Source organism: Rhinopithecus bieti, unplaced genomic scaffold (assembly GCF_001698545.2).
Source record: "Rhinopithecus bieti isolate Rb0 unplaced genomic scaffold, ASM169854v2 scaffold_23748, whole genome shotgun sequence".
Classification (NCBI taxonomy): domain Eukaryota; kingdom Metazoa; phylum Chordata; class Mammalia; order Primates; family Cercopithecidae; genus Rhinopithecus; species Rhinopithecus bieti.
In genome coordinates, this window is record NW_016811596.1 from 3,163,113 (window position 1) to 3,173,172 (window position 10,060).

Below are 10,060 nucleotides of genomic sequence, written 5' to 3' on the forward strand. Positions count from 1 at the left end.
AAAAAAAAAAAAAAAAAAAGAAAGCAAGCAAGCAGTCAGTGAACCTGGTTATAAATCCTGCAATATATTACATTTTAAAATCCTAGTACAACAAAACAAATCTTAAATAAAATTAAACAAACAAACAAATAAAAACAGTAGCAGCAGTGGTTACCTGTCTGAGCACCTACATTTTCTTAGGAGGGGATCGTGTCTCACCAGCCAAATAGCCCATAAACCTTCTCAAAAAAAGTGAGCCAGGAGAAAAGTATAACACAAGATTTGATTTCACAATGTCTCTAAGCCCCACAAACCCCAAACTGGGGATTCACTGAATGAAGCAAATTTGCTTCTCCATTGCTTTCTTCTTGAGAAAAAGATGATTTTCAAAGTCAATGCCTTCAATACCTTCTCAAAGTCTGATAATGTGCTTGATGAATGCCAAGTCTCTTGTTGGGTTTTTCTACTGTTCCAGGGTAGTTTTCTTATTGATAACATATACAGAAAGATTTCAATGTTCATTGGAGAAAAGCCAGCAGAAATGACCAATCAATTATAGGCACCAAAAAAGAAAAAAACTATTAAAAATTTTAAATAGAAGAGTTCATACTTATATGTTTAGATATATAAAGTCCAGTTTTCATCATGGGTGACATAAAACAATATCAGAAATAATTATTTTTGAAATACAATTTAGAATTACAATTTTAACAATATGCAAAAAATTTACAATAATTCAGATTTTATCATTACACATATTTGATATACACATTTTATCTCTCATAATAGCAATGAAGATTATACAACAGTTATTAAACAATTATGAAAATAAATTTAACTTTCACCTAAATATCTGCTGCTGTTTCCTTAGGGGAGTTCCAGAATGATTTGCTCTTATTATTTACCTTAATCTTGAAGGAATTCAAGAAGATATCCATGTTTTTAAAATCTAAGATAATTACTGCTCTTTTCATTCTAACATGTGAGTGTATGTTTTAATATCATGTGAATGCATAACAGTGAATAAAACTAATGAACTAATTTCACATATTTCCTATAATATAGTTGGTTAATTTGATATAAGTTAAAAAAAGACTAACTACATTTTTCCTGATGCCTTACCCCACCAACACAAACATGACCTTTTCATTGAATAAAGAGGTTGTTTTAAATGTATTCATCTACATACTTGTGATATGTAACTATTCAAAGTGTATTGTCATAATACACATGGCAACCAGATGGTCTCTACATGAACATATGAATGATAATTTAATTAAGCAGTTCTTTCTTCCTCATTTATTTCTCTATACCAAATAGTATGCATCCTCCACAGTATGGTCTTTCAGCGAAAGAAGTACCAAGTATTTCTTTCTGTTAATGAGTCAGAGGTACTAATATATGTATGTGAGTCCCCCAGTTACCCTGTGCAAGATAAGTTCTTTTAAATGCAATTAGAATATCCTAAGATAAATTACAAACTCCTCTTATGTATCCTTTTCTCTGAGGTGAAATGAGACACTGAACAGATGAGAGGTACTATTCTATTCATCAACAATCAACCTTTCACTCAATTTTAATATTATTTAATTCTACGGAAAAAACAAATTTTATTACATTCCTTTTAAAACGGGGAAAACTGTACAAGTAAGCATGATCAAACCTCTGTTATAGCTGGTTAATACTGATATTTTATTATTGCCTCGAAGTCTCTCTAGTAGTGTCCAAGAAATTATGTTTAAGGTCCATCTGAAGGAAAATAGCACTGGAGAGGCAAGAAAGGCTTGGGTAAAAGCTTCAGAGGATTTGTAGGGAGATGGAAAACTTGCTGTTTAAAAAATTACGTTGGGCTCTGCAGCATCTCCATTTCTTAACATACCATCCAAACCCATCAGTGGGATTAGTTTTACCCATGTTTTAAAGGCTCATATTATATGCAGTTTGGGGGCTTTTATAAATTCTGAAAGTAAAGGAATATAAAGAGTGGACAGTATTGAAGGCTTAAGAGTAGGGCTATAAGAGACTCAATACTACTAAATAAGTCCCCAAACAAAAACATCCAACCCACCCCCAATCCCAAATCCTATATGTAAAAAGAGAAAATGCATCGCCAGAAGCATTAAAGAAAAGCATGTAGCCTTGAATAAACTGTACACTGAACAGGCTAGAAACAAAAGGAAAAAAACAAACAACGTACATATACACAAAAAGGCCTAAAAAAGCATCTATTCACCCTATGTTTTAAGGTGAATACCTCTACCCCAGTGGAGTCTACTTATGAAAACAACTCATCTGTTTTTTAAAGTCATAAACTCTGTTTCCCATCATGCTCCATTTTCTAAATTATCCTTTTGATTAGTTGATGTAAACAAAAGCAAAACACATACACATGCATGCGTGCACACACATCCATATATACTCCCTCGTAAAATGTGAAAAATGCAAATATATAACGCTGGCATTCGAAATCACTTCAGCTGTATACTTAGAACTCATAGGCTCTTGATTTGCCCCCAAAAATATTTTTCCTTGTCCTTATTTAAATGCCCAACCACCAAAAGAAAAAGGGAAAAAATAAAAGGCTTTAAATGTACACGTTTCAAGTCAGTGTCTTGTTAACAAAAAAGGTAGCATTTTCTTCACTTTGGCCATTGTTAAAGATGCAGGCATAGAGCAGGAAATGTTAGACTAGCATGTATTAAAAAAAAAAAAAGCAACATTAACAGAGCACATCTTCCAAAAAAGACTAAAACACTAACAAATACAAGTCAATGCACATATTTTAAACTAGTGTAATTTTATCTACATTGAATAAATGTTATTTTGTATACCGGACATTGCAATACTGTTCATTTCCATTTCATCATGCAAACATGCCAATTTTGTCATTAAGAAGTCTTTATTGGGTTATAGTCACTTTGACCCTCCCACCAAATTAAGGGGGAAAAAACAAAAATAAGAAATCCCAGTAAAAGAGCCCCTCGAGATTTCATAAACTACAAACGAAAGCTGCTAGTTAATAAGGAAATGGCAGAATTTTCAGAGCTGTATAATACAAAAATTCCTGTAATTTAAGCAGATGTTTTCCTCAATGACAAATCTTCCAACACAATGTGAAGTTATGCTACTCGGATATTTGTAGCAAAACCGGTTTTTTTGGTACAAAACAAAAGCAAGAGACCATGAAAAAAAAATTTTGTTCCTCATGACCTATGAGTATACAAATTTTCTAGCAATTTAAAAGGGTAACTATGAGAGCCTGACATTTTCTATACCCCACCTATTCTGCCTATTTGTAGGATTTGTAAATGAAAGTAACATCTTACGAGCAGAGGTCTCATTTATCTCCCACTCTCTCCAACTAATCCTACTAATTTTCTCTCATCTTCCTGAGCATCCTCCATGAACAGCATTGCAGGTTGGTTTCAAAATAGAAAAGAAAAAAGAAAGAAAGTTTTACAAGTGTTTTGTTGGTTAATTACCAGTGGAGTCAGTCCACCAGTAGTTTGATTTCATTGGCTAGCAGCTGGTTCATGTTGAACAGGCCCCCTGGGAGCTTGGTGAGCAGCTCTCGCTCCGTGCTTTCAGGGTCGCTGTCAACAGAGCTGGAACTTGCACTCATGTTGTCAACAGCAGTGCTGGCTGGGGGACCCAGCTCCGGCTCACTAGTCTCACTGGCAGTGGACACCACGGAGAGCAGGGACATACGCCGGGTGAGCCGGCCAGAGGGTAGAAGGGAGGCGGCATAGTCTGCTATGATACCAGCTACATCTAGATTACAAGCCTTATCAAAGGCGATGAAACCTACATTTGCATTGGCCTCACAGACGCAGAAGGAGCCGTCATCTTTCATCAACAGGTCAATGCCACATACATCCATCCCCAGGATATTAGACACCTGGATAGCTAGCTGCTTCCCTTGTTCACTCAATGAGCACATCATCCCCACACCACCTGGCAAGAGAAACAAGACAGGAAATTAACAAAATCATGAACTTTTGAAATAAAATTAAAGTTCGCCTCCAAAGCTAAGCCTCTCTTCTAAATTAATAGTGAAAATAAAGGTGCTATTCTAGTGTAAAATTAGGACTTCTAAGTCTAGATTTCCTTAATTAGGAATCTTCTCCCTATCCAGTCTCCTAGGAATTGATGATTTCATAAGTTGTCAATATTTTTCCCAAGTCTATCTTACTTGCAATAATATAAACCAAGTATAAGGAAGTTCAGCATGAATACAATTAGACTTTACAGATGGCAAAAGTATTATTGGTTTTCAATTTATAAAAATAATAAAAATGCATAACAGAACCGAGGATGGGATAAGATCTGGAAAGGTGGTGACCTGAACACAGCTCTCTTCCTCTACAGCCCCCCACTTCACTCTAGCTGTCATTTCAAAGCCAAAAAGCTTCTGGGTCATAAGGTAGCTGGCTGGATTTAAATGAAGTCTTTGGTCTTGCCAAAAGGAAGGAAGAGAAAGGAAGTAGAACTTGATTTTCTCACTTGGAGATCAGCTTCACAAAGTTCTGAATTAAGGACAGGAAGGCAAAGAACTTTAAGAAGAGCTAGGCTCCAAGAGCTCTGTGTATCCATAGGAGTGAGGATGACAACATAACGTGAGTTTGCCTGTAGTGTTTGACCCCAGTAAGGCCAGAAGTAGCTAGACAGGTGAGCTGGATCCTCCCTACCACTGAGGCTGTAGGAATAAAGGAGTCAAGGAAACAAAAGACTTCTTTTAGGTACTTCCGTAGAAGCATGCCCCATGACTTAGATGATTCTGCTTCACAGCACTTGTAAGACTGAGGCCATGTAGAATACTACAAATAACCCAAGCTGAGTGAGCCCTGATGTAAGAACAAAACAATAATAATCCATCTATGACTTTAATGAAAGAAATAAGAGCTCTTTAAGGAGATTCAAGTTCAGTACAAAAAGACTTTCTGAAGTTAAAACAAAAACACGATTACTCAACTAAAAAATCCAATAGAGAAACTCAAAGAGAATACAGTCGCTTTTGAGAGTTGACTTAGAAAATCAAGGAATATGCAAAGCATAGCTAAAAATGTGAGGTGAAATCATAAAAGATAAAGGATTTGGGCCAGCTGTGATGGCTCACACCTGTAATCCCAATACTTTGGGAGGCTGAGGTGGATCACTTGAGGTCAGGAGTTCAAGATCAGCCTGGCCAACATGGTGAAACCTCATCTCTACTAAAAATACAAAAATTAGCCAGGTGTGGTGGCATGTACCTGTAGTCCCAGCTACTCGGGAAGCTGAGGTACAAGAATCGCTTGAACCTGGGAGGCAGAAGTTGCTGTGAGCCAAGATTATGCCACTGCACTCCAGCCTGGGCAACAGAATGAGACTCCATCTCAAAAAAAAAAAAAAAAAGAAAAAAAAGAAAAAGAAAAAAAAAAGAAAACTGGAGAACTGAGTCAGAAAAATACTCCTCAGGACAGAAACAGATGGAGGAGAGGCAACAATTAATGAAGAAAATTTCCAGAAAACTGTATAAGGAATAAATTTAGTCTGCTGACTAAAACAGTTAAAATCCAGGTTAAACAGATAAGAAAAGACACAAATATATCTACAAAATCCCAATAAAATTTGAGCGCTACTAAAAATATTTACAAAGAATAAATTACCCACAAACAAAAAAAATTAGAGTAGATTTGGACATTAAACTGCAACAATATAATCTTAAAGGTGGTAGAATTGAAGCTAGACTCTTACAATATAAGAATTATATCTCAGACAAAGTATTATTCTTCTTTCAGGGAGAAAGAAAGACGTGTGATATTCTGATCTAAATTATATATTGCTTTTTGTCCACGGTTCCTGGCATATAACTCCAACAGCCCTTGTTATAGTCTTCTGTTATAATGTTGGGGCACTGTAGGCCTTATAAAATATAATCTAACCTTCCCCTGTCCTCCTTTCACCTACCCCACAGCAGGACTCTAATCTTTCACAGCCTTTCTGATTGTTGGTCATAAGACTTCATTCCAGGTCTGCCCCATACCCTGGAGGAAAGAATGTGGCACAGAGAGGCCAAGAAGAATCTGAACAGACAAGCCTTGCTGGGTTTCCCTACTCAGTCTACTAGTGTTAGATCATACCCTTTTGGTTCAATTACATTTTTACATGGTTTGGATATCAAAAAGGGCAAGGTTCAGAAAGCTTCTGGATAGTGGAACACAGAGGTTCCTGAAGGGTGGCACGCCCTGGGAGGGCATGGAAGCTTCATATCCTTTCTCCCATACCTTGCCCTATGCATCTCTTCTCCTGTATCCTTTGAAATATCCTTTATGATATACAGGTAAACACAATGTAAATGTTCCTTGAGTTCTGTGAGCTGCTGTAGCAAATTAATCAAACCTAAGCAGAAAGTCAAGGGAACCCCAACTTGAAGCCAGTTGGTCAGAAGTTCTATAGGTCTGGACTTGCAACTGGTGTCTGAAGGGGGTGAGGTGGGGAGGGGGGACAGTCTTGGTGACTCTTGGTGACTGAGCCCTCGACCTGTCAGATCTGATGGTATCTCCAAATAAGAGAAATCCCTCACATGTGGTCAAATAAGTGTTCTGTGTGAATTGTTTCTGAATGAGAGAACAGAAAAAGCACTTCGAGTGTATTTTTTGTATTAACAGAATATGTGAGGGTATCTATGATTCTGATAGCCTACCAGGAAAAATAATCAGGAAATGATACTAACATACTAGTAAATGGCTAACAGAGATCTCAAGATATGGGAAGATGAATATGAGGAGTAAACCATGGTGAGTACTTTGCAATACAGGTATAATTCATTTTAAGTAGATAAAGACAGACTGCCTGGGAATGGATAAAATGCCATATAAGGGTTCATGAAACAGAAGAGACATACAGTAAAACAAATTCCAAACAGACTTGAACTAAAACTACTAGATGATTTCAGCAAAACTGGAACGTAAGGTCAACAAGACTAGGGATTTTTGTCTGTTGTGTTCACTACTATATACAAAATACTACTACAAGAGGCCAGGGGTGGTGGCTCATGCCTGTAATCCCAGCACTACGGGAGGCCAAGGAGAGTGGATCACCTGAGGTCAGGAGTTCGAGACCAGGCTGGCCAACATGGTGAAACCCCGTCTGTACTAAAAATACAAAAATTAGCTGGGTATGGTGGTGGGTGCCTGTAATGCCACCTATGTGGGAGGCCAAGGTGGGAGAATTGCTTAAATCCAGAAAGCAGAGGTGGCAGTGAGCCGAGATCACACCATTGCACTCCGGCCTGGGCAACAAGAGCAAAATTCCACCTCAAAAATAAATAAATAAATAAATTACAGCTACAGCAGTACTTGACACTTTGGAGGTACTCGAAACTACTCAATAAATGAACGAATCAAGAGGAAGGAGTAGGAAGGAAATAAAATTGTTCTAATATTCCCATTGGAGGGGACAGGGAACAAGGAATGCCTGGGGAAAGTAAAGGTATTCCAAATACTTCATTATTATTATGATGGTACAGTGAAGTAGTAAATAAAGTATCAAGGAAAATGATCTTCTCAAGTAACTGTAGAGACTGTGTCTGATTATGAGCATAAGAAAATAGAAGGTAACCATTAATGGAATGCAAAACCCTCGCTGATCTCCCAAATAAACTGGGTTTGGTGGCAGGAGCGAAAATAAAATGGTACCTTACAAACCAGCAAAAATCAGAAAAGAAAAAAGAATAAGGAACAATTTGAGTTAAATAATAAACACAAAATAAGATGGAAGAAATAAAATGAAGTATATTAGTAACTATACAAAAAATGGACCAAATCTTCCATTAAAAGATGGAAACTAGTCCGATTTGAATAAAAAACAAAACTTAGCTATATACTGCTTATAGAAAACATAGGCAAAATAAACTTACTTCACATCTTTATTTCTCCTGACTATACATCCATATATACATTTTTTCCTTAACAATCATGCTGGTCACACACCAAAAACAACTTAATGAAATTAAAAAAAAAAATGTTACAGGCCACATTCTCTGACAATATTAGTAAGTCAAGAAAATCAGAAGGTAATGGGGTAATGGTAAAGGCAGCCAAAAGAATATTAACTACTAAGGCTGCAAAATTGATCCTTTGGATCAAAGAAATCACAAAGAAAAATGAGAACCATCTGTAAATAAAAGAGAAAGATGCTTCATATTAATACCTTCCAATACTGTGAAAGTTCTCCAGAGGAAGATGTTTAACATGAAATGCCTTCATTCTGAAACAAAAAACTAAATGTTCTAGCCAAAGAAACTAGGAAGACAGATAAAATGAAAACAAAAAGTAAAATGAATACAACAGAAAGACAGAATTTTTTAAAAATACAAAGGCTATTTTGGTAAGATTAAGAAAGACAAGAAAGAGAATCACACACAAAGCAGAGATTAAAAGCAGCATATGCAAATATCTCACAAAACTCTTTGGCAAAAAATTGGAAACCGAAAAGAAATGGATCATTTATTTCCAAAACCGCCCCAGAAGTGGCAAACTTTAACAGGGCAATTATTACAGAAGGGTTTCAGAAGGTGATAAAAACTATTACTACGAAAGGAACTAGGACGAGAAAGGTTCACAGCTCAGTTTTGTTTAGCTATCCTTTATTCCAGTGTTGTTACTTTACCAATATGGAATGCCCTAGGGAAAGACTGAAAACTCCTCAATACATTAAATAAAGCCAGCATAACCTTAATATCAAAAGTGATCAAGTTTTAAAAAATAATAATATGGGCCAATCTTACTCATAAAAATAGATGAAAATATTCTAGGGCAACCCCCTTTGGGTCCCCTCCTTTTGTTGGAAGCTCTGTTTTCACTCTATTAGATCTTGCAACTGCATTCTCTTGTGGTCTGTGTTTGTTATGGCTCGAGCTGAGCTTTCGCTCGCCGTCCACTACTGCTGTTTGCCGCCATCCCAGACCCGCTGTTGACTTCCACCCCTCTGGATCCGGCAGGGTGTCCGCTGTGCTCCTGATCCAGCAAGACACCCATTGCTACTCCCAACAGGGCCAAAGGCTTGCCATTGTTCCTTCACAGCTAAGTGCCCAGGTTCGTCCTAATCAAGCCGAACACTAGTTGCTGAGTTCCACAGTTCTCTTCCGTGACCCACAGCTTCTAAAGGAGCTATAATACTCAAAGCATGGTCCAAGAATGTGGCTCCTCGGAAATACTGATGCTCCATCGTACAGGAGTTTTTCTAAAGGAAACCCCATTTTCACCACCCACACCCATTTGCCCTTGCACTTCAAGCCATACATTTCAATCCCTGTATCTTTAACCTCCTTGTTAAGTTTGTCTCTTCCAGAATCAAAGCTGTAAAACTACAAATGGTTCTTCAAATGGAGCCCCAAATGCAGTCCATGATTAAGATCTACTGTGGACCCCTGGACCAGCCTGCTAGCCCATGCTCCGATGTTAATGACATCAAAGGCACCCCTCCCGAGGAAATCTCAACTGCACGACCCCTATTACACCCCAATTCAGCAGGAAGCAGTTAAAAGTGGTCATCGGCCAACCTCCCCAACAGCACTTGAGTTTTTTGCTGTTGTGAGGGAGACTGAGAGACAGGACTACCTGGATTTCCTAGGCCGACTAAGAATTCCTAAGCCTAGCTGGGAAGGTGACCACACCCACCTTTAAACACTGGTTTGTAACTCAGCTCACACCCGACCAATCAAGTAGTAAAAAGGGCTCACTAAAATACAAATTAGGCTAAAGCAGGAGGTAAAGAAATAGTCAAATCATCTATCGCCTGAGAGCACAGGGGGAGGGACAATGATCGGGATATAAACCCAGGCATTCGAGAAGGGAGCGACAACCCCTTTTGGTCCCTTTCCATTTTATGGGAGCTCTGTTTTCATTCTATTATATCTTGCAACTGCAAATAATAATAATAATAATAATAATAATTTAACTTTTTCCTTTCCATCTTGCATACCTCATATTATTCATACTGTTTCAATATGACCAAAACAGTGCTTCTTATTCTACAAGTTCCATAGGGATGATAGGAATGAAGGCTCCAGAATTTCATATAGCCTTTTTTTTTTTTTTTT

General features: G+C 37.5%; 1 protein-coding gene across 9 annotated transcripts in view; it reads right to left on the reverse strand.

Moving 5' to 3' along the window:
• RIMKLB (ribosomal modification protein rimK like family member B) overlaps window positions 1–10,060 on the reverse strand; it is a 93,521-nt gene that overhangs the window by 7,644 nt on the left and 75,817 nt on the right. For 5 of the 9 annotated variants that reach the window (XR_001889644.1, XR_001889642.1, XR_001889645.1 and 2 more), the window contains exon 6: window positions 3,788–3,933. Coding sequence is in view for 4 of the 9 variants with exons in the window: in XM_017894279.1 (XP_017749768.1) it covers window positions 3,470–3,933 (464 nt within the window). In the remaining 5 variants the exon portion in view is untranslated. Of the gene's footprint in view, window positions 1–43; window positions 3,934–10,060 lie in introns of those variants that run through there. The other 4 variants (XM_017894279.1, XM_017894278.1, XM_017894281.1 and 1 more) reach the window with 1 other exon arrangement.